This window comes from Jaculus jaculus, chromosome 10, assembly GCF_020740685.1.
Source record: "Jaculus jaculus isolate mJacJac1 chromosome 10, mJacJac1.mat.Y.cur, whole genome shotgun sequence".
NCBI lineage: Eukaryota > Metazoa > Chordata > Mammalia > Rodentia > Dipodidae > Jaculus > Jaculus jaculus.
Window position 1 is genome coordinate 72,651,178 of NC_059111.1, and position 26,135 is coordinate 72,677,312.

The following is a 26,135-nucleotide window of genomic DNA, read 5'->3' on the forward strand; positions in this document are numbered from 1 at the left end:
ACAGTTTAACTGGTAATGTAGATGAATAAAAGTTAGCTAAAATTTTGATGAAACTTAAAAATAATTTTCATTGAACTTTTATTAAGTCCACATATACACATTCTCACATTTGTTTCATAGCATATATTTTTGTACTTGAAAATGCCAATTATATGTTATTTGTATCCATAATTCTCATGCAAAATTCAAATAATCAGGTTAATTAATATTCCTTGGAATTTTTATCAATACTTTCTCAAACAAACGAAACAGAATCACAACTAAATTCACTTGGGTTATTAATTTGGCATGCTTGTTTCTATGCTTATGTAAAGATAACACATTTTGTATTTCCTTTCTTTTGTAGAACACATTAAATATAACAAACAATAACTATTACTCTGTTGAAGTTGAAAACATCACTGCCCAAGTTCAGTTTTCAAAAACAGTTATTGGAAAGGCACGCTTAAACAACATAACCAATATTGGTCCACTTGACATGAAGCAGGTGAGCTTCGGGAGCGCAGCACTGTGAGCATTTCAGGGGGTCTTGATCTTATGTCTCTCATAACTTAAGCAGGGAGTGGGGATTCTCTTAAAAGCTCTGTTTTCAAGTGTGTCTCATACATGTCTGATGAGATTTTAGAAAATACTCTTAAATGGGAAGCTTTCTAATGCTTTTGACATTTTAACATGGAGTTGTAATATTTGATGTTTCACTAGTATTTTTATTGATTCCAGCCCCCTTTTTTGCCTTTCAGATTGATTATACAGTACCAACAGTAATAGCAGAGGAAATGAGTTATATGTAGTAAGTTCTGATTTTGATAACTTTTTTTTATTCATTCTTACAATGCTTACTTTATCGTGTGTTTGTGTGTGTGTGTGTGTGTGTGTGCACGCGCTGCACGCGCATGTATTTAACAGACTACTCTTTTGTGCCCTCACCTTTGCTCCAAATTCCCAGGGACCCTCCACAGTGGGATTATGGGATTCACTGCGGGGTCATGAAGACCATAGTCAGTCCCTATAGGGCAGTGGGTGGGGGACCATGCCTCGGGATATTCCTACCTATTCTGTGGCTCTTACAAGCTTTCTACCCCCTTCTCCCACAGTGTTCCCTGAGCCATGACAGGCCTGTTGGCAGTCTGATTTAATGTTGAGTTCTTTGTAGCCTATAGTTTTGATTGGCTGTGTAGTCATCATCACCCTAGAACTGCTGGTCGGGCTAGCAGTAAGAGTAGTGTTCATGGTGTGCCACTTCCACTTCAAGTTCTCCTAGGCTCTGGCAGAAATGAAAAAGGTTGCAAATCCTGTGGTGGGCTATCAGATTATATGGATGGATCTCAACTCTCCTCTGATTTCTATGTCATCTGTAAAATAAAGCAGAGTCTCCAATCAGAATGAGAGCAGCTTGGGCTAAAGTAGATATACAAAGGTATTTGAGAGATTTTTGGTGTGCAAGCCCCAGTATTCTTCTACAGAAAGCAGTGGGGGCTTTTTTCTGAAGTCTGAGTTTTCAGACCATGGATTCTGACTTGGTTTCCAGTTCTTTCCTTCTGAGTGTGCCTCATGGCCCATCAGAGAACAGTTGATCACCCACAGAGGCTGAGTGTCACTATTGCACAAGTGTGTCCTTCTTGTCTGGCTGGTTGATTTTTGTAATCTGCTTATTCCTGCTTATTCATTCTCTTGCTGACCATTATCCTCCAGCAGCTCCCGTAGGGCTTTCCAGCACAATAAGTTCTAGCCAAGAGAGAACTAGTTTCCCTTTCTGTTCCAGCCTGGTAATCCAATGTCCTGTGACCACAGTCTGTGGTGTCATCAGCAATAAGGTCTTTTTAGCTTTGGCAGGTAATCAAATGTGTTGGCAGTGTTCTACATTGTTTTTGGAACTTTATGAATCTCCTTAGCCAACATCTCATTTTGGGAGGCAACCCAACTCAGGGCCTGGAAATAACTGGCCAGAGTCCATGGTTTTAAGGTTAAGCTTTTTATTTTCTTTATTTTTATTTATTTAAGAGAGAGAGAGAGAATGGATGTGCTAGGCCCTCCAGCCACTGCAAATGAACTCCAGATGCCTGTGCCACCTTGTGTATCTGGCATATGTGGATGCTGGGGAATCGTACCTGAGTGAGTCCTTTGGCTTTGCAGGCAAACACCTTAACTACTAAGCCATCCTCCAACCCAAGGTTAAGCTTTTTTCACCTTCTTTCAGGCTGTTACCTGTCCCCCTTTATTGGTGGTTGTATCTTGCAGAATGTTAGTCAGAATGAGGGTTTCTATGGGACTGATTCATGTTGTCTTTTATGTAATTTCCTCCCCACCCTCCCTACCTCCTACACCTTCAAGTCCTTCCTACCCCCAATATTCTGCCTTCCCCTAACTTTTCATCTCTTTTATCCCTATTTGTTCTCTCTCTTGGTCTCTAGTTTTATGCCCATATTTCTGGTGCTGACTACCATTTGCATTCTCTCTAATTGATCCCAGTTAGGAACTTCAGATGAAAGAGAGTGCATGAGGCATTTGTCCACTTTTTATTAAGTAATAAAAAGTGTACAGGATATTTTCCTTTAAAATATTTTTTATAATCTTATTAGTTAAAATGACATTTTACAATCCTTGTTCTGTCCTGTAAGCAACTATTTTTCTATTTTTCCCAGCCATGAGACATATGCAAGTACATATATAAGCTCCCATTTTTTTTTATTTTCAAAACTTTGATCATATATACCATGCCACTTTTATTTTTAGATAAAAGAAGTGTATGTGTATATATGATTTTTTAATATCAGAGTACTAAAACGTTAAGATATAATGCTTTGTTATTGAATTATTTTCTGAAGTGTTTTAAAGTATGTATCAGTTGTACAAAATTTCATTATGTTTTCATATAATGCATATAAAGTAATTTGATCACATTAATCCCTTGTTTCCCTCCTTACCTCTCCCATTCTTCTTTTTAAGTAGGTCACCTCCTACTTTTATGTCTTTTTAAATATATTCCACATGATAAAATATTTGAAATTTGTCTTTCTGAGTTTGGCTTATTTTGTATAAAATAAAGATCCATTCATCTTCCTACACAGTTCTCTGTGAATAAAAAGTTCATTGTGGATTAAGGCACTTGCCTGTGAAGCCTAAGGACCCAGGTTTGATCCCCAGTACCCACATAAGCCCAGTACACAAGTTGGCACATGTGTCTGGAGTTTGCTTGCAGTGGCTGGAGACCCTGACATGCCCATTCTCTATTTGCATTTCTTTCTCTCTCCCACTCTCAAATACATATACATACATACATATATATATCAGCTCGGTGTGGTGGTGCACCCCATTAATCCCAGTATTTGGGAGGCAAAGGTAGAGGCCACCCTGAGACTACAGAGTGAATTCCAGGTCAGCCTGGGCTAGAGACCCTACCTTGAAACACACACACACATAAAATTTACAAACAGAGAGGGGGAGGCAAGAGAGAATGGGCACTACAGAACCTCTGGCTACTGCAAACAAACTTCAGATGTAAACACCATTCTGTGCATTTAGCTTTACATGGGTATTGGGGAACCCTGGTGTGGTGGTGTGATTCAGGTGTCCCCTATAAACTTAGGTGTTCTGAATGCTAGGTTCCCAGCTGATGGATATTGGGAATTAATGCCTCCTGTATTGTTGGGGGTGGGCTTATGGGCTTTATAGCCAGTTTCCCCATGTCAGTGTTTGGCACACCCTTCTGTTGCTGTGGTCCATCTTATGTTGGCCAGGGGGTGATGTCCACCCTCTGCTCATGCCATCATTTTCCCCTGCCATCGTGGAGCTTCCCCTCGAGCCTGTAAGCCAAAATAAACCTCTTTTTCCCAGAAAAAAAAAAAAAAAAAAAAAAGTTCATTGTGTTTATCACATTCCTGTATCCACTTGTCTCTTGGTAGGCATCTAGATTGATTGCATTAATTGGATACTGTGAATAGTGCCACAATCAACAAAATGTACAAGTATAGCTATTGCATGCTGGCATTGATCCCTTTAGCTATATACCCATAAGTGGTATCACTGTGTTGCATTATAGTTCTAGTTTTAATTTAATGAGGGAACTTTGTACTGATTTCCACTGTTTACATTTCCATAAACTGTATTGATTGATTTTTCTCCACCAGCATTAGTTGTTTGTTTTCTTGACAATGACATTCAGAATCAGGGTGAGATAGAATCTTAGTGTAATTTTGGTATGCCTTCCCCTGATAGCTAAAGGTTTTGAACACTTGTACTTACTGACCATATGTAGTTCTTTTAAGATGTGCCTGCTCATTACTTTCACTCAATTATTTTTTTTTTTTTGAGTTTCAGGTTTTTTTATTGGTTATATACACAGTATATATAGTCATGTTAGTACCATATATAGTCATGTTAGTACCATCGTTAGCCTCCTCCCTGTCCTTCCCCCTCTTCAGGGACCATCCACGTTAGGGAATATGGGTCATGCATTATGGGGTTAGCCATCAGTTATGCATGAGAGGTAACATCTCTGTTCTTAGTGACCCAACATGTGGCTCTAACATTCTTTCCACCCCCTCTTGTGCAAATTTCCCTGTGCCGTGTTGGGTTCATTTTAGGTCTGCTTCAGTGATGAGGTCTTGGGAGCCTCTGTTTCTCTGGATATCTGGTTTGGTAGGAATTGATTGTTCTTTGTGTCTATTTCCTTCACCCTTGTGCTGGTACCAGGTTCACCCAAGAAAGCAGCACTCTTGCTTATTTCTCCAGTTGCTCTTAGTTTCAGCTGGGACCCTTTTGAAGTGTAATGGGCTGGTCCTCTTCTTAGGATCTGTGTCCATCTAAAACAAAGGAGCAAATTCTCCAACACAAAGTGCAGTTAGTACCAGATAAATGGGATAACCATTGTTTTTTTTAAAGAGAATTTAATATGTGTAGGCCCACTTGTAGCCCATGGTTGGTGGGAGCTTGATAATGGAGGGCGGGCTCATTTTTGCATATGGTTCTGACTTCTTTCCCAGCTCCAGCTATGTGTTCCATTCCACTGAACATATCAGTTAGCCAAATCAAGAGTGGTTGGTTTCCCACCATGGCTGTATGCAACTACTGCACTTATGTGAGTATCACATCAGGTTGTTGGCTGCTGAATAGCTTTGACCACGAGTTTCTTGGACAGATGTTGATCATTTTTCCTCAGTTGCTCGTGTAGCACCTTCTGGCACTAGACGAGCTAACTGTCTGGGGACTGACTCTTCCTGATTCCATCCAGGTCACTCCATGTTCTGTACCAAGAGCATATGGTGTTTTCAGCAGTAGGGTCTTCACTAACCTTTCGTGGGCTATCAAGTATTGTGAAAGAAATCTGTCTTTTGGGAAACCTTGTAGGTATCTCTGATCAACAGCTCATTGTAGATATTAACCACACACTGGCATTGAGAGTTACAGGCTAGCACCAAGGAAAAAAAGGAAGAAAAGATAGGTAATATAAAAGAGATAGAGAGAAGAGAGAGAAAAGAAACAGGAGAAGATTAAGGTTAGTCTTCATCATACCCTCTGCAGGGCCTTGTGATTCAGGTGTTCCCTCTAAGGACCTGATGAAGGTTCAACCATTTAGTCTGTCTTTTAGAACGTAGAATTTTAAGGTACCATTGCCATTTGGGTCCAGTTTTGTATGTTCCACCCTTACCCTCCCCTCCTACCCTACCACCCTATTGTCTAGTCCTTGAGATGCTTATTAGATATTACTCAGTTATTGATTGGATTATTCTTTTGCTTTGCAGTAATTTGAGTTCTTTAGATATCCTGATTGTTAATCCCCTGTCAGTATATAGCCAGCACAGATTTCTTCTCATTCTGTAGGCCATCTTTTCATTCTGGTTGTTGCCTGTGCTTGAAGAAACTGTGTAACTCATGTAATTCCATTTGTCAGGTCTTGCTGCTGTTTCTAGGACATGGGATTCTAGTCAGAAAATCCCTGACTGAATGTATCCTGAACTCTTTTCCTGTGTTCTCCTCAAGTTTCAAAGTTTCAGGTCTTACATTAGATCTTTTACCTATTTGAATGGATTTTTTATTCCAGTGAGAAATAGGAATCTAGTCTCATATGGTAGTCATCCAATTTTGCTAGCAGTATTGGTGGAAAAGCCTGTCTTATTTCCAGTGTTTGATTTTGGCACCTTTTTTGAAAACTAGATGTTAAAGCTTTGTGGACTTATTTTAAAATAAATATTTTAACAGTAAATATGTTTAAGTTTAGTCAGTAGTCATTTTTTGTGCCTGTGTTCATCAGGGAAATTAGTTTGTAGGGTTCTTTTGTAGTGTCCTATGTCCTTGTCTGGAATCTGTGATCTGGCTTCAGATGAGTTAAAGGTATTCTTATTTCTGATGGTGGAATAGTGTTACAGACCCTGGTGTTCATAATTAATTCTGCAGTGCATCTGTCTTGCCAAGGGCTTTATTTGTTGGGACAGTCATTGTTGCTACCTCAGACTCTTGCTTGTTACAGTTCTGTTTAGTTGTTTATTTTCACTTTTATTTTTAAGAGAAACAGAGAGAAAATTGGTGAGCCAGGGTCTCAGCCACTGAAATCAAACTCCAGATGCTTGTGCCACCTAGTGGTTATATGCAGCCTTGCACTTGACTCACCTTTGTGAATCTGGCTAACATGGGATCTGTAGAATAGAACATGGGTCCCTAGGCTTTGCAGGCAAGTGCCTTAACCACTAAGCCATCTCTCCATCCTAGTTTTTATTATTGTTATTTATTTATTTGAGAGTGAGAGAGACAGAAAGAGAAAGAATGGGCATGCCTGACCTCTAGCCACTACAAATGAACTCCAGATGTATGTGCCACCTTGTACATCTTGTGTTATATGGGTACTGGGGAATTAATTCCGGTACTTAGTTTTTGCAGATAAGTGCCATAACTGCTGAACCATCTCTCCAGCCCTAGTTCTGTTTAGTTTTTATCCTCTTGGTTCAATATTGGTAGGTTATGTATGTCTAGTAATTATCCATTTATTCCAGATTTTTCCATTTGTTTGGGATACAGATTTTCAAAATATTCCTTAACGATGCCCTAGAATTTGTTGGAATCTGTTGTAATATTCTTCTTTTCATTTCTACTTTCATTTCTTTGTCTTATCATTCCAAGGCCTTGAAATGCCTGGTTACAGAGTTTTATTTTAGAGTTTTTAAGGTAGGTTCTCAGCCATGAACATTCCTCTTAGGACTGCCTATACCCCAAAATTCTGATAAATTGTGTTTTCATCTTCATTTGGCTCTGATTTTTTTTTTTTTAATTTCCTCCCTCATTTCTTAAGTGGCCCATTGATCATTCTAAACTGCATCATTCTATATACATGTGTTGTTGTAGTATCTCTCACCTTTGAATTGCAGTAGTATGCTATTATGATATGATAGTTTATAAGTAAGTTTTTCAGTTTTCTTAAATTTGTTAAGATTTACTTTATGGCTTCATGGCCTGGTTTAACAGAATAATTTGTAGATACCTGTTAAGTCAAACTATTTAGGGTAAAAGTTCAGATTAATTCTGCAGCTTCCTTATAGATTTTCTGGGAGAGTGAGATGGTCTATTGATGAGAGTGTCATGTTGAAGTCACCCATTATAATATTTGTACCTGTATGTCCCTTTATGTTTAGTAGTAATTATTTTATGGTATTAAGTGTGATATTAAGACTATATACATGGGCTGGAGAGATGGCTTAGTGATTAAGCGCTTGTCTGTGAAGCCTAGGGACTCCAGTTCCAGGCTCAATGCCCCAGCACCCACGTAAGCCCAGAAGCACAAGGTGGCACATGCATCTTGAGTTCATTTGCAGTGTCCATAGGCCCTGGTGTGCCCATTCTCTCTCTTTCTTTGTCTGGCTGTGATTCTCAAAGAAATATTTAAAAATAAACAACAACAAAAAAGTGTATACACTTAAAATTGTTGTCATTATCTTTTCATTTATATGTGTATTGTGTATGTGAGTGTTGGCATACACAAGACATAGTGCACATGTGGAGGTCAAAGGACCGCTATTGGATTCAGTCTTCACCCTTCACCTTGTTTGAGGCAGGGTCTCTTGTTCAACTGTGTATGCCAGGCTTAGCTGACATGCAAATTCTGGGGGATTCAATTCCCCTGTCTCTTGCCTTCCACCTCTTTATAGGTGCACTGGAATTGCAGAGGCTCATGCTACTGTGTCTGCTTTCCTGTAGGTTCATGGATCCAAACTCGTATTCATGCTTGCAAGGCTAAGGCTGTGCATATGCACTGATCCATTTCCCTATCCCTATTATCAGCATGACTTGTTCCCCTTCATAGTATGTAGTAATCTTTATCTCTTCTAATTTTGGCTTTAAGCATACTGTATCATATTTAAGTATAGCTACCGCTACTTGGTTTTAAATCATGTATACTTGAATTTTGTTTTCTATCTTTTCACTCTGAGTGTATCTTTACAAGTGAGGTGAGTTTCTTATACATGGTAAACAGTTGGGTCATATTATTTTAGTCCATTTGGACAGTCGACTTGTTTTAGACTTTTGTAGCCATTTACATTTACATTTAAGGTTACTATTGAAAGATATCTACTAATTTGTCCCATCTTCATCTTTGAACTTTGCTCCTATACTGAGTTGATATTTAATTCATTCTTTCTTCTCTTTGATCCAGTCTCCTAGAGAAATTTATTCTTTCCCAAGCACTCATCTGTGTTTATCCTCCTTTCTCTCCTGTGTACTCATTTGAGTGTCTTCTGAAGTGATCATTGATGATCATGAATTGTTTAGTTATACCTATTGTAGAGGTCTTTATTTCTTCCTAGATTGAAAAGGGTAACTTTGTTAGATATAATGATCTTGTTTGGCAGTTGTTCTGTTTTAGGAAACATATCCATCCATATTCTTCATCTGTATAGGTCTTCTGATTAGAAGTCTGCTGTTATTCTGATAGGTTTGTCTTTTTAAGGAACTTGACTTCTCTCTTGTAGCTTTCAGGATTTCTTTATTCAGTATTCTTGGCATTTAAACTGCAATGTGATGTAGAAGTTCTTTTCTGATCATGTCTGTTTTAGGTTCTAAATGTTTCATGTTCTCTAATGTCCATTTCTTCTCTGGTGACTTGGGAAATATTTTTGCTATAATTTAAATACATAAGTTTTCTGTGTCTTTAGTTCTCTCTTCAGATTCATAGGTTTGGTCTCATCGTCATGTCCCAGAGGACTTAGATATTATGGTAATGACTGCTTTTCTTTGTCATCTTCTCCATTATTGTTGTCATCCTTTTCATCCTCCTCATACTTCTTTTCCTCATACCCCGGGTTCTCTGTGGCTTAAACTTCTTAGCAGGTTGGTGTGTGGCTTCCAATATTCAGGTTCCCAGAATATCAGGGCCAAACAGTAGGCTCCCTCTCAATAAAGACCTGGCTGTACCACTTGAATATACAATAAGAGAAAATTCCAAAGTGCATATCTTCATCAATGCTGGCTTGCCAGGCAGGAGGAGTCAGTGTCTTTCCAAATGCCACAGTGGATTGAAGGCTGTGAGAACTATGGACTTCTCCTTTGGTTGTCTAATATTTCTTTTACCCAGACTACATGGCTTCCCTGTGATTGAAATCTATTATTCTCTTCACCTTACCCCAGCATCTACTGGAGTTAAAGGCTGTGTCCTAGTTTTCTGTCCATTGTCTTTCTGTTTCCCCATACCTTTCTGCTCCTGTGATGCCACTTCACTTGTTGCTGATGTCCCTCCGTCCTCTGATCTGCCATCTTATCTGGGAGCTTCGTCGGTTTCCCCTGGATCTTTTTAATTAATTTCTAGTGAGTAACTCTTCTTGTTCAAAAATAACTTTAAATTTTCATAATCTTTTGATGTAAGTCTAAATGTGAAATTTCTGGTTACTAAAACTTTTAAGGTGAGCAAAAATATATTAGCAATTTGTAGCTCACTCTAAAGCTATATAACAGTTTCACAAATGCATAAATATCTTTTTGGAATAAGAAGTCATGAATATATATGAAGTATAGAAAATTCTGAACTGGAGCTGGGGAATGGCTGAGCAGTTAAAGCCTCTTGCTTATAAAGCCTGCAGGCCTGGGACCAATTCCTCAGCACCCATGTATAGCCAAATGTGCAGTGTGGTTCATGTGTCAGCAGTTGGCTTGCATTCTTCTCCCTTCTTCTCTCAAATGAATAAATAAAATATGAATTAATAAATAAAAGTAATTTGAAAAAAGAAAATGCAGAAGCATAAATACTTCAGCATGTGCACACATATTTATTTATTTATTAATATTTATATTTTGAGGTAAGCTCAACAGACTGGCCTTTATTAAGTGACAGAGAACTAGAGAGAGATAATTGCCATGCCAGGGCCTCTAGCCACTATAATCAAACTCCAGATACATGTGTAACCTTGATCATGCATCACCATGTGCATCTGGCTTACATGGGATCTGGGGAGTTGAACATGGGTCCTTAAGCTTTGAAGGCAAGTGCTTTAACTGCTATGCCATCTCTCCATCCCAGCATATATTGTCATTAGTGTCTTGTTATAGCAGCATGTGTCCATAGTTCCAACTACACAGGAGGCAAAGATATGGAGGAATATTTGAGCCTAGGAGTTTGATACCAGCCAAGGCAACATACAGAGACCCATCTCAGAAGAGTCTCTATTAACTTTACCATAGAAAGATATTTTTTATAATGTATTGATTCACATTTTAATTTCTTTAACAGTGATTTCTGCACACTGATATCCATCAAAGTGCATAACATCGTGCTCATGATGCAGTAAGTATGGACTATTTTTTTAAGGATATTTTTTGTTAGTTATTTTGATGTGTAATGTAGCATGCACGCACCTTTACATATGCCATTGCTACTGGGTCTTAAGCCTTACAAGAATGCTGGACAGTTGAGGAAACATTCCACTTAACTAGTTAGAAAATAGTTGTTCACAGAAGCGCTAACAGATCACTTGCTAGCATTGATAAGAACCCTGGAGAATGGCAGGCTAACAGAGAGGACTGAGCCCACAACCAATCCTTCCTACCTTGGTAAGTAATCTGAATAGTTAAGAGGAGAAATAGTGCTTTGGGGTTATAATTTGGGTATTGCCTAAACAATTCATTAATAGTTATAGGTTTGTCATTTTGGCCATTAGTTGACATTGGTGATTTCTTTTCCAACGTTGAGGGAGCCATATGATTATTTCTAAGCATGTCAGGAACTATTAGAGTTTTACTAAAAGGTAACTTTTAAAATATATTTGTATTATACATATTGCATATGCAGTTGGAATCATGCCCAGCTTGCATTTTGTAGTCTACTTAATAAGTATAACCTAGAAATCCTGTGTCTACAGTATTGTCATCAAAATAGCGAAGAATCAACAAGTAATAACTATAATTCACATTGAGATATAAATATTACTAATAACTTGCAAGGCATACATTTATATTAAATTGATATTAACACTAATCTCCCCATAGAGGATTTTTATATGCAAAGTATTCTAATATGAAAAATATCTTAATAGAAGTTTTGAACATTCCTCTGTATTTATTTTACTTTTAGAGTTACTGTAACAACCACGTACTTCGGTCACTCTGAGCAGACATCCCAGGAGAGATATCAGTATGTCGATTGTGGGAGGAACACGACCTACCAGTTGGGGCAGTCTGAGTATCTAAATGTCCTTCAGCCACAACAGTGAAATCTGAGGAGGTATCATTAGAGAACATGAAACACCTGTAGATATTTTGTGAACTGTCGAGGAGGAAGTCCTTCCTAGTAGGAGATCTTACATTGAACAGACCTGAAGTTTACACTTCTGTTTTAAGTCCACTTAAAAGAATGTGGACTTGCAGCTAGTGCAGCTCTTCATTCCACATTGATGCATTTGTAGCAGGATGTTTTACTTTTAGGTAAATTTACTGATTGGTGTTCTTTTCCACTGTGTCTCAAAAAAAAAAAAAAGGAAACTTCCTCTGTAATATAAATAGTTATATGAAAGTCACAGATACAGTCCTTAGCTCTACTAACAACATAAATTTGGTCCTGAACATACTCAAAAACAACTTTTGAAGATGTTTTTATAGAAAATTACAAGAGCCTATTATTACAGTGGACTTTTTAAAAATTACCTGTTTTATAAATTCTTACTGTTACATGGTAGTACTTTGGCTACATTGTATCTTAGGTTATAGCTAAACCTTTTTAGCCTTTAATTTGTTGAGATTCCATACATCTGAATGATTTGTCTTATTTCTAGTTAGTAGCTACATAACATTGACAAGCCAAATTACTCTTTGCAAAATTCTATACCTAAAATTTGTAAGAACCTCTAAACAATGTATTTCACAAGTTGTTCTGTATTATAGCTTTGTGAATTTTTTTGTGTGATCTTCAAATATATAACTTAATGTACAGTATTGTAAATAAACTGCATGGCTTTTATACAGCTTTGATAATTGTCAAATAAAGTGAAACAAATTCAAAGTTAAAGCAAGCTGCTCATAAAAGCAAATAAAATAAGGAAATGAAATCCAGAAATCTATAAAGTGTAACAGGTTCCAATTATATGTTGGATCTGGCATAAAATAGATTTAAAATAAAGCATTTGATGTTTTATCTTTTGATGTTCCTTTTCATATTAAAAATGATGCAGAAACTCTTCCCAGTAATTAGGTACCCAGTCGTCAGTTTTATGAATGTTTCACAGAAGGAAATTGTATTTGCCACAAATTATTCAAGAATTTATTCCATTAAATAATGGTTGCTACATCAAAATAAAACTTACAATATGCTTTTGTACTTTACATAAATGTGTTGTTTCTAGCATTTATGTTTTTAAAGTTTCCACTTTTATGTAAAATGGTTTTGAAGTGTAAAAAATTCACATGTTCACTTTGCTGGCTTATAGTTCTGGGACCATTTTCCATTAGGTCTTTTTTCTAGTCACTTAGCAAGTTCTAAAAACCTTATAGTATGTGACACTAAGCATTGAACTGAGTATGGTACTAAGGTAGCTTCTTTCTGTTTCTTAGTAACAGAAATGAGGTTTCCCTTCCCCTGCCAATCTTTTACTAGTTAGCTGTTCTCACTTATAAGCCCAGATCACTCTTCACATTCACTTACTTTCTAGTCAGACTAATCTTTATTTTGTTTTTTCTTCTGTCATTGTTTCTGGCTACTCCCAGTCTCTTTGAAACTGTACCCTTCTCTGGTGTATTGATTCTGCTTAAATTTTGCAAGTCAATCTCATTTTGCCCTGAGTCTCATTTGGACATGACTGTGTCTATGAATGTTCTAAGCTCCCCTTTTGTCTCAAATTTCTAATCCTGTGGCTGGGGAGATGGCTCATTGGTTAAAGGCATTTGCTTCCAAAGTCTATTGGCCTGGGTTTAATTCTCCAAAACCCACGTAAAAGCCAGACACAAAAAGTGGCCCATGCATCTGGTATTTGATTGCAATGATAAGAAACCCTGGTATACCAGTACACATGCATTGCATGCACACATACACAGGTACAAATAAATAACCATGTACATACACAAACACACACACATATGGTTATTTATTTTAAATTCTAATCCTATTACATCAGAATTGATGGTTTCTATGGGGCTTCCCAACCTGTGTCTGCACTTGACCAGTCACATATAAAGTTCCACATTCACTTTGTGAATGAGAAATAGAGTGTTTTAGGATGTCTAATGTGGAAAGCAAACAAAAAATATGTTGAGTATTTTTTAAGTCATTTCTTTTATTTTCCCCACCACGACTATGCCTCATTGACATCAAAATCACTATTCACATTCAACCAGTTCTACAAAAATTGTTCTTAGGTGCTTCATAAGACAATCCTTATTTCCTATATTATATATTTTAATTAGGGCAGGTTGCATTGTCTTAAAAGTTTGTCCAATAGTTTCTATTTCTGATATCCTTCAGATCACATGGCAAACATCTGAAGAGGCAAGAAGGGTGGAGGGACCTTTGGTCTCAGCAGCTTAATTTTGAATGTTTCCTTCACCATTTAAATTGAAAACTCTTTATTACATCTAATTTTAATGGAGTTTGAGTCAGAAAATCAACTAGAATTTAAAATAAGTGAAAGATCAATAGGAGAAAAATAAGGATTACCTGTGACTTCTTTCAAAGAAAGTCAAGTTACTATACCAGATAAGCTTAAAACAGGCTGTAAGTTTAGGTGTAAAAATATATTTTATAGATGCAAAACTATAGCCATAAAAACAAAACAGAAATAAAGAAAAAAGGCTGGAGAGATGGCTTAGCAGTTAAGGCTCTTGCCTACAAAGCCAAAAGACTCAGATTTGATTCCCCAGGCCCATGAAAGCCAGATGTACAAAGTGGCACATGCATCTGGAATTTGTAGTAGCTGGAAGTCCTGGCACACCCATTCTCTTTCTTTCCATGTGCCTGTTTCTCAAATAAATAAATAAATAATAAATTTTAAGGAAAAAAGAAAAGGACTTGCAGCTCTTCTGGTCAATTCCCACTATGGCTTCTTATATGGAAATAGGATAGACATCATTGTATTTTTATAAGTGCTCAGAACTTCTCCAGGGACATCATGAATATATTTAAACATTTTTTTCTGATAGTTTCAGAAACAACTTTGTCTTAAATTGCACCTTAATAGTCTGGTCATTGTAATACAATCCAACACTATTTCAAACCTCAGTGTGTACAGCACACTGACTGGAGCTCATTCACCTGTTTTTCTGACATGACTTCCTGCAACTAGGAGTATCAAGACATTGAGGAACTTGCTTTAAAATTGCATATTCAGTTAAGTAGTTTAACTGAGACCAGGTCTGTATGTCCCACATATATGGCCTTTCATTTAAAATATTCACTGGAAAGCCATGTTAGTGTGGTAAAAAATTAGAAGAAAAGTCCATGCAGTTAGTGACAAAACAGTATTGATGGGCAAGGATTTCAGTGGTTTTAAGTTACTGAGTATTTTCAGAGAATAAATTTAAAGCAAAATTGTTTAATTTTGGGGTTAATATTTATTATTCCTTGATCACTAACGATAAAACTGATGTTTTGTCAGAGTGAATTATTTCTAAATAAGAGAGATTAGTGTACTTGAGATTTCAGATACAACATGAGAATATCAAATATTGATAAATTACTTGAAATTACTAACAGACCGTCTTTACTGTGGCAACATTTAAATGACTAGTTTTATTTATGTGCAGTTTTCTATGACTTTTAAGTTTACATGGGCTAATGAGGTAATTATTTTCTCTAAAAATCTTAAAAGAAGAACATAAAATTCACTTCAAGTCTTCTGATTTGCATTGCGGAAGTGATAGTGCAAATAAAAATGAGTAGAAGGCAACTGTGACAATAAAAATGAGATATTAGAGGACTTGACACTTTAAGGAATCCCTCGTGGTTCTTAGCCTTACTGTTGTGAGACAGCTGTAATATTTCGTTGGCAGGCAACTCTCCTCCATTTGGTTGGTATTTTAAACTGTCTACAATTCTTTAAATAGTGATTATTTCCTATTTAAAAAATATGTTTCATTTACTTTTTAGAAGTTTTTACATTTTTCAATATATATCAGTCTTCTTTGATAAGCAATATGAAATAACTAACAAGTTGTTAGATTATAAGCATAAAGTTAATAACCTTAATGTAATCAGGTAAATTATTAGCTCACTGAAAAGCAGCAATTACTCAGCTCAAGCACATCCAAGAGTAATGAATTTATTTCACATTTTTATAAATTTAGATTGCCGTGAAATGCTTATCTTAAATTTATTTTAAGGAAAAATATTATGTGTCAGAGATATTACAAAAACTTTCAAATATTATTTCTCTAAATTTTTATTTTTACACTAACACAAAATGTATTTGTGGTATATAGTTGGTTTAAAACTGAACATCTATATCCCAAATCTGCCTTTATCAGACTTGTCATCTGAAATTTATGATTACAGCTATCATTGTGTATTTTTTGTAGGCTTAGAAATCAGATTTCATGGTATTTTGAAATTTATCCTTAATTTGCATAAAATCAAAAGTGACATAGTTACAAAGTAATACAAATGGAATTTCCATATATTAGCTACTGTGTGATTACATTTGTAGTCTGGCTAACACAGACTCTAGATTGAAGGACATAATATGGTCAGTATTTGATCCTAAAATTATTGCATAAAATTTAGCAAATGTATGGCAAGCTTTTCACAGTTTAACTATTCTAGAAGGAAGTTGTTGCCTTCTGTTTAATTACATTAATTGAAATGTGTTTAAGAGAAATGTTTTCGGATATTTTATATACTATTAAAAAAGGAATAGTATTGTGCCAATGGCCAAAAGGTAATATTACTACCATGTAGACTCTTATAGTTACAATTGTTCCTTTTCACCCAGAATTTTAGAAACTAGAAGTCTGGGAGATACTGTATCAGCAGTATTTGGGTGAGTCTCAGTGCTATACGTGCTATTAATCTTTTAATCATCTTTTATGAGGTGGAAAAAATGCTGACTTCCAAAAGATGCAGAATTACATTACATAGTGTTTGGCTTTAGGCATAATATAACAGGAAGTCATGTCTTTTTGTTTTATTTCATATTTACTTTTAGTACTGTACTAAAAAAATGGAAAATCATACGGGATGCTCACTTGGTGAGATATATGAATGATGGTATCACTAGACTCCGACACTCACTTTTAATTATGTAATGTAGAATGTGAAAATATGCTCTGTATACGTACTCTGTGTGCATATCAAATAGTGGCCTCCATTGTGGGACATCTATTTAGTATTTGAACAGTCCGATAGTCACACCTATTACTCTTGCTGTTCATGTAACAAAACATGCATATAATAGGAGCAAGTTAATGAAAATGCCCCCAAATGCTATTTTCTTAATTCAGTAGTAATTGTTATTGTTAATCTTGTAATTGTGAATGGCAAAATAAAATTTGTTTAAAAAAATAGCATGAAAAATAAAATTTGCTTTAGTCAAGTATTTTCTCATGCTTTTGAAATTTTGAGTGTCGTCCCTACCAGACTCCACTTTAACTTCAGCTGTGATTTCTTTCTTTGATCTATATCAGTATCTGTATCTTGTTCCTTTTAGCATCCTGGAATATCTATCTCTCTCTCTCTCTCTCTTTTTTTTTTTTTTTTTTTTTGGTTTTTTGAGATAGGGTCTCACTCTACCTCAGGCTGACTTGGAATTCACTATGTAGTTTCAGGGTTGCCTTGAACTCATGGTGATCTTCCTACCTCTGCCTCCTAAGTGCTGGGATTAAAAGCGTGCACCACCACGCCCAACTTGGAATCTCCTAAATGTAATACAGTACTCTCTTATTTTTAAATAGTATACAAAAAATTAGGCTTCATAAGGGATTTTCAAACAAGTTCTTATTTTTGTTTCCCTTCCTCCTCGGTCCTCTCATCCTTGTCCCCCTTCTGCCCTGTCGCCGCCATAGCTTCCCTTCCTCTTTCATACTGCATGTTTCCTTTTACTCACCACCCACTTCTCAACACCTCCTGTTCCCAGCTTGTAGTATTAACAAAGAAGAATGAAAAAGAGACACTACTTTTAATGCTTGTGACTCTGGGTTCTAATAGATTTGCTCTTAACAAAAGCAAGGGTATTTTACAAGTGGTAACATGATCTCTTTATGAAACCTTTTATCATGTTTTTAATTATGATTCTAAGAGTTGCAAGAATTTAAAATCATCAACCGGTAAACTGAGAAATATCTAAATACAGGACTGCTGCAATAACCTTTTTGTTGTTTTTGTTTTTGTTTTTTCAAGGTAGGGTCTTACTCTAGCCCAGGCTGACCTGAAATTCACTAATGTACTCTCAGGGTGACCTCAAACTTATGGTGATCCTCCTACCTCTTCCTCCCAAGTGCTGGGATTAAAGACAGGCACTACATTGCTCAGCCTGCAGTTACCTTTCTGTTGTTGGGTCACACACCCAGCCAGAAGCAGTTGATGAAAGGGCTTATTTCAAGCTTACAGATTCCCAGGGGCGTTCCACCATGGCAGGGAAGCTGGCTCATATCAGCATCCATCCACAGCAGAGAGAAATGAACAACAGCAAATATAGCCAACCAGAGCTCTAGCTGGCTCTCTACACACCCTACAACTGGACCCCAGATCTGTCCCCAGTGACACACCTCCTTCAACAAGGCTCTGCCTGCTGAAGACTAAGAAGGAAGTTTAATAAATACCTAAGAGTATGCGGGACATACACTTACATTCAAACCACTACATTTCTCCCCTGGCCCCATACAGGCTCATGGTAATCTCTCAAGGCAAATTATACTCAATCCAATTTCAAAGGTTCCCATAGTCTTTACCAACTTTAACACTGTTCAAAAGTCTAAAGTGTCATCTGAGATTCAAAACTTCCTTTTAATTGTGAACCCTAAAAGATCAAAACACAGTTACATATCTACAACTCAGTGGCACAGAGCACACCTTTCCATTGTAAAAAGAAGGCATAACAAGGAGAGACGACCAATGCAAGATCAATAGCCAGAAGACAAACATTAGATATCTGCAGTCCCAAGTCCAGCGTCTATAACCAGAGATGAAGACTGGGTTTCCAATTTCACCACTCCAGCTGGGCTACTCACAACCTAGGGAAAACTCCATCACAAGCTAGCAGCTCTCCATGACAGCTGTTCCACAGTGTTGGTATATCCAAAACATCTCATCTACACTGCAAACCACTGCTCATCTTCACAGCTCCACACAGTGGCCTTACTGGTCTCTCATACATGGATTTTATATATATATATATATATATATATATATATATATATATCTTTTATTTATCTGAGAGTGGAAGAAGAATGGGTACATTAGGGCCTGCTGCCGCCACAACTCCAGTCATGCACCACTTTGTGTATCTGGCTTACATGGGTACTAAAGAACGGAATCAGGGCAAGTAAGCTTTGCCAGAAAGAACCTTTATCCACTGAGCCATTTTTCCAGCCCTCAATACAAGGATTTTAACCCTGCTTCAGTGGCCCCATCATGGTGGAAGAAGCTGGCTCACATCAGCATATCCATAGCATAGAGAGAGAACCAAATACCAGCAAGCATGCACAGCCAGAGCTCAAGCTGGCCCTTTATTCACCCTACAGCTGGACTCAAGATTTGCCCCCGTGTCACACTCCCTTCAGCAGGGCTCTGCCTGCAGAAGACTTAGTAAGAAGCTTAATCAAAAGCACCTAAGACTAGGCGGGGCACACATTTGCACCCAAACTGCCACAAAGGCCTTCATTTAGTTGTGGTGGTACAGATATGAAAACATACGGCCTGTTCAAGCAAAATTAAAGTAGAGAGATGGCTTAGTGGTTAAGGTTCTTGCTGGCAAATCCAAAGGACCAAGGTTCAATTCCTCAGTACCCACATAAAGCCAGATGCATTAGGTGGCACCTCAATCTGGAGTTCATTTGCAGTGGCTAGGAGGCCCTAGTGTGCCCATTCTCTCTCTCTCTCTCTCTCTCTCTCTCTCTCTCTCTCTCTCTCTCTCTCTCTCTCTTCCTATGTGTATCTCCTCCTCTCAATTAAATAAAATATTTTTAAATATAAAATAAAATAGTGACAGGTGCTGAAATATTTCTTAGCAAACCAAATGAACAATGTCTTTAAAGATAGCCTTAGGGCTAGAAATGTAACTTAGTGGGTATGTATTCTAGGCCCAGCAATGCAAAAGAAAAACAAAAAGTCTAATTTATATTCACAAATGAAATCTATTTATCTATTTTTGAATCATAACTATAAATGGAAACAAAATTTTACATAGCTTTTTTTCTGATAGATGCTATGTTAGATTAGAATAAAAACCCCAGCTAATCATAAATAGTTAATAAAATATGGTTATATAACTAGGAACTTTCCAAGTGGGTAAATACTTTTTGGTTTGTTACTGTTTTTGCAGGACTGGAAATTGAACCCATGGTTTGGGGCATGCTTGGCAAGCACTCTACCACTGAATTACATTCTTCCCTACATATTTTCCTTTCTCATTTTTCTGGTAAATATCTCTGACTTTTTGTCTTTGGAACACGATTCTTCAGTCTCATGTCACCAAATTCATAAATCGCTTCTTATTCAAAAATACAATATAATTTAGATTTTTTAAATTTTGTATACTTATTTATTATTTCTTTAAGACAAAAGCAGAGTAAGAGGCAGACACACAGAGAGAGAATATGGGTGGGCCAGGACCTCCTCCCACTGCAAACAAACTCCAGACACATGCGCTACTTTGTGCATCTGGCTTTACAAAGGTACTGGGGAATCAAACTCAGACTTTGCAAAAAAGCACCTTTAACTGCTAACCATCTCTCAAGCCCTGTATCAGATTTTTATTTTAGAAGAATCCCATCCTAGCTGGAGGTGTGTCTCAATGGATAGAGTGCCTGCTTAGCAGCGAGTTTATTACCCTTATTCCCCAGCATTGCCTGACCTCAGTGATGTCGCAAGCCTGGAATCACAGCACTCATGAGGTGGAAGCAGGAGGAACAGAAATACAAGGTCATCCTCTGCTACATGGCAGGTTCAGTGCCAGCTGGGCTATATGAGACTATGTCAAAAATAATAATGGTGGACTGGAGAGATTGCTTAGCAGTTAAGCACTTGCCTGTAAAGCCTAAGGACCCCGGTTCGAGGCTCCATTTTCCAGGACCCACGTTAGCCAGATGCACAAGGGGGTGCACACATCTGGAGTTCGTTTGCAGTGGCTGGAAGCCCTGGCAACCCATTCTCTCTCTATCTACCTCTTCCTCTGTTACTCTCAAATAAATAAAAATGAACAAAAAAATTTAAAAAAATAATAATGGTAACAACAACAATAATAGTAATAAGCCAACCTTAAAAAGTGTGGGCTGAAGAGATAGTGAAGTGCTTACTTTGTATCTTTGCAAGGACAATACTGATGTTTGCTCCTCAGTACCCATGTAAAATGCTGAGTGATGAAACATGCTTGAGATCCCAGTTATGGAGAGTTAAAAAGGGGAATTCTTGTGGCTCTTTGGCCAGTCAGTCTAGCCAAATTGGTGAGTTCCAGGCCAATGAGAGACCCTGTATCAATAAACAAGGATGTCTAAACACTCAATATACTCCTCAAATGGGGTTCGTTTTGCCAGCCCTCTACTAGCCCACTTGGGTCCTGGAGTGGGTGGTCATCTCAGCCCCTGAGAACCCCACTAGCTTGTCTTTAGGAGAACATGTTTCTTGTGATGCAGTGGATGAAAACATTGAGAAGCTGTGCACTTTAAGAAAGAGATGAACATGATCATTTGTAGCAAATGCATTTCCCTTCATTCTTAGAATGGATGAAACCATTATTTCCTCAGTCTTCTCTTCAGTCAACTCTAGGATTCAGATCTGCTTGTATGATTTTATGCCTTTTGAAGGAAATAATTTACAACATAATAATAAATAGCAAGATAGAGATAACTTTTCTAGACAACCATCTTGTACACCAGTGCTCACTGCATTAGGAATAAGGACTGACAAGAAAATCAAACTGTCTTTATATAGGGTGAGTTATCTAAAACAGTCGGGAAAGCAGAGATTTTTAAATGCTAGGAACATTGTTCAAATTCTCCTTTTTATTATTCAAATGTAGAAGGACACTTGCTTTCTTCACGGAGAATTTTATTTAGTTTATCTGAGCAAGTTGCCACTTTGAATTGTTTTATAAACTGCCTGGTTGAAATTTCAGACAGCTCCCTCTAATCGGATTTCATTTGAGCTACAGAAACATTCAGCCACGCCAGCTGTCTGTATCCACAATTAATTGAACTCAGACTAGTGCAAATAACAGATGTATTCATCTGTATTTATTTTCTAAGGCTAAGTTATTTTGTGGCCAAAAATTGGAAAATGAAAGCAGCCTAGGACCATGTAAGTTTACTCTTTTTAAGAATTTTTTTTTTAATTTCATGAAATAGGTAATGTAATCATATGATTATTCAGGATGGACTTTTAGCACAAACTAGTGACTAAATATAAGAAGATGATACACAAACTCATCCTCCTTAATTCAAATCCATTTATTTCAGATATCATTTAGTAATGGGTTGTTGTACAGAACATTTCACCAAATTGAAATGCCTCCCCCACTCCAAGGGAATAGAAATCAAGACTGACAGAGATAAAACTTAAAAGATCCCTCCCTACCATTATAAATAACTTCTTGGTTGGGGACTCTCTGACCAGCCCAGATGCCTGTGAGTCCTGTAGTATGTTCCAAAGCTGCAGTTTCCTTGTGGGGGGGAATCACCTATGCTGGGGTGGGCTTTTTGGTGATGCAGCTGCCTTTGAGTCACCCATGCTTCTGTAAGCAAACCCATCACCCAGATCTCTAGTAACCCCAATAAACTCACTGGTTCACCAAAATTGGTTTTGATGCAATTGTATTTTGGTCTGTCATCTGTATCCTATCTAGTGGGGATAGACATATGTTCACATCTCCCAAGGGAAAAAGTTTCACATGACAGGGAGTATTAGGGAACAAACACAGTGCTAGGAAATCTATTGTAGAGCTGCACCTCAATCCTTTTTCATCCATCCTTTTATGACCAGACTGGCCTCAAATTCAGTATAGAGACCAGCTTCAAACTAGTTTTCCTTCTGCTTTAGGCTTTCCAGGATGTGGTATTGAAAGTGTTTACTACAGTGTCTAGTTCATCTATCAATTTATTTTTAAATATTTTATTTATGTTGTTATATTTTCTTATATTTAATATTTTTATTATATCTATTAGAGAGAGAGACATTATGAGTGCTCTAAGGCCTCTTGCTGCTGTAAATAAACTCCATGTGCCACTTTGTGTTTCTGGTTTTCATGGGTGTTGGCACATCAAACCCAGGCCATAGGCTTTGCAAGCAAGCACCCTAACCACTGAGCGATCTTTCTAGCCTACAGCTGGAAATAAATAAAATTTCAATAAAAACTGTTCAAATTACTTTTGAATCCACAAAGAAAGAATGCAAATAAAATGTAATTTGTCCTTCACACTAGAAAAATATGAAAAAGTCCTATGTTGTCCATAGGTGAGAAATATAGGGAGATGGTCTTATGTGTATTTTGATGGGCAGCTATGTCCTCACTAGAGAACAACTTTTCGTTATCCTTGTTTCCCATATACATTTGTGTAGACCCAACTCTGGGGGAATTTTTCTTTTTGTAATACTTAAATGAATAATAAATAAGTACAATAGTGAAGTTACTTTCTCATTGCAGGGACAAAACAACTGATCAGAAGCAGTTTGTGGAATGGAAGGGTTTATTTCTGCTTACAGTTCTGAGGGGAATTTTCATTATGGTGGGGAAACATGGCAGGAACAGACAACCAAGTATCACATCTTCACAAGGGGAGAAATACTGAGACAGCTAAATGTGGCAAGCAGGGCTGGGATCCAATATCCCAATGCCTTCCCCAGTAGCACACCTCCTTCCACAAGATTCTACCTTCAAAGGCTAGGGATTAACTATGGGACTTAATCACAAACACATGAGTCTATGGGAGTCACTCAAACTGTCACATACAATAAGGATATTTATGGTACTAGAGATTAAATCTAGGGACTCATGCATACTAAGCAAATACTCTACCACTAAGCTACATTCCCCATCCCTCCCTTTCTTGGTATTTTTATTTACTTATTTATTTATTGGAGAGAGAGAGAGTGGGAGGGAAGCTGATAGAGAATGGGCACACCCATGGGCTTGCAGTCCTTTGGCTTCAGCATTGTGAACAGCTAGGATTATATGCATATACCACCATGCCCAGCCAAAGTTTCAAATAGTCACATATTTGTTTGAACTAATACTGCAATACGAGTACTTCCCAACTCAAGTCATTTTATTAGTATTATTATTAATATTAATATTATTAATAGTATTTGAGTTTTAGAGACAAGTTTACAGTATATATCTCTGGCTGACCTGGAACTCTCTAGCCCAGGCTTTTCCAAAACTCATGCAAATCCTGTCTCAGTCTCCAAAATCAGTTTTACAATGAAAAGAATAGCTCTATTGAAAGGCAAAAAAAAGAATGAGCCGGTGTTTCCTGTAAGGGTCTAGTGAAGGTTCAGCCATTTGGTCTGTCTTTTAGGAAGTAGAATTTTATGGTACCATTGCCATTTGGGTCCTGATTACTATTTTCCACCCTTTGATGCCCTCCCTGCCCTCCCCATCCATCCTGTTGTCTAGTCCATGAGGTGCTTGCTGGATGTGTAAGGTATCTTGGGTAGATTCAGGTTAGGTGTTGTAGATGAGTGAGACTATGTGTCTGTTTTTTTTTTTGTTGTTGTTGTTGTTGTTCTGTGATTGGGTAAATTCACTGAGAATAATCTGTTCCACAAGACACTGGAGAGGGTAGGATCAAGACTAACCCAAATCTTCTACATCTTCCCTCCCTCCCTCTCCCCCTTTCCCCTCTCTCTCTCTCTCTCCTCTCTAACCCTTGTATATTAGTTATGTTTTTCCTCAAGTTCTTAGTGGGCACTGACCTGTAGCCCCCACTACCAGCTTGGGCCTACCATCCACAATGAGTTTTTGATCAGAGAAACCTACAAGGTTTCCCAAAACAATGACAGACTTCTGTCAGAGTACTTGATGACCCACCAAAGGCCAGTGGTAAGACCCTATTGCCGAAGACTCCATACACAGCTGACACGTAAAATGGAATGACATGGCTGGAAGCCAGGAGAGAGTCAGTCCCCAGACAGTCAGCATGTCTCGTGCCAGAAGGTGCTACATGGGCGACTGGGGGAAATGACCAATATCTGTCCAAGCAACTCATTGTCTAACCTAATTAGCAACAAATAACCTGATGTGATGCCCACACAAGTGCAATAGTGGCACTCAGCCATGGTGGGGAACCAACTGCTCTTGATTTGGCTAACTGATCCCCTCAGTGGAAGGAGACCCATAGCTGGAGCTGGGAAACAAGTCAGAACCATACCCAAACATAAGCCCACTCTCCAATATCAAGCTACCATCAATCATGGGGTACAAGACGGCCTACACCTATCAAACTCTCTATCAAAAAAGTAATTGTTATCTCAATTTTCTGGGTGCTAACTTACTCTCCATTGGAGAATCTGCTTCTCTTTTTCAGATAGATGCAGATCTTAAGGAGAGACCTGCCCCAACATACCTCAAAAGGGGCCCGACTGAAACTAAGGACAATTGGCGAAACAAGCAAGGGTGATGTTTTCCTGATGAACCAGATACCAGCACAAAGGGGAAGTAGACCAAAACAGAGAAAAATCAACTCCTACCAAATCAGCTTTTTCAGGAGTCTCCATATTGCTTTCCAAAGTGGTTGTACCATTCTGCATTCCCACCAACAGTGAATGAGTGTCCCTGCTTCTCCACATCCTCGCCAGCATTTATTTTCATTTGACTTTTTGATGTTGGCTATCCTTATTGGGGTAAGGTGGAATCTCATAGTTGTTTTAATTTGCATTTCTCTGATGATTAGGGATGATGAACATTTTCTTAGGTGTGTGTTTGCCATTTGTATCTCTTCCTCTGTGAATTGCCTGTTTAACTCTGTGCCCCATTTTGTGAGTGGGGTATTTGTCTTCTTATTGTTTAGACTTTTGAGTTCTTTGTAAATTCTAGAGATAAGGCCTCTATCATTTGGATAACCTGCAAATATTTTCTCCCATTCTGTGGGTTTTCTATTGGCTTTGCTTATTATATGCTTGTCTGTAAAGAAACTCTTCAGCTTCATATGATCCCAATGGTTGAGTGACTGTTTAAGAACTTGAGCCACTGGGGTTTTATTCAGGAAGTCTTTTTCCATTCCTATATCATGGAAAGTACTTCCTAAATTTTCTTCCAGTAGTTTTCGAGTTTCTGGTCTTATGTTGAGGTCTTTGATCCATTTGGATTTGAGTGTTGTGCATGGTGAAATGTGTGGATCAAGTTTTAGTTTCCTGCATGTGGTTATCCAGGTTGTCCAGCACCATTTGTTGAAGATGCTATCTTTTTTCCAGTCTATATTGTTTGGGCCTTTGTCGAATATCAAGTTGCTATAGTTGCTTGGCCCAAAATCCGGGTCCTCAAGTCTATTCCATTGGTCTATACTCCTGTTTTTATGCCAGTACCATGCTG

At 37.7% G+C, this 26,135-nt stretch overlaps 1 protein-coding gene across 2 annotated transcripts in view; it reads left to right on the plus strand.

The window, feature by feature from the left end:
- Positions 1-12,604, plus strand: part of Tmem106b (transmembrane protein 106B) — a 28,767-nt gene extending 16,163 nt beyond the window's left edge. For both annotated transcript variants that reach the window (XM_045160862.1, XM_004671590.2), the window contains 4 exons: positions 347-487; positions 741-790; positions 10,709-10,762; positions 11,549-12,604. In XM_045160862.1, coding sequence (XP_045016797.1) covers positions 347-487; positions 741-790; positions 10,709-10,762; positions 11,549-11,687 — 384 coding nt within the window. In that variant the 3' untranslated portion in view covers positions 11,688-12,604. The remainder of the gene's footprint in view (positions 1-346; positions 488-740; positions 791-10,708; positions 10,763-11,548) is intronic.
- The last annotated feature ends 13,531 nt before the right edge of the window (positions 12,605-26,135 follow it).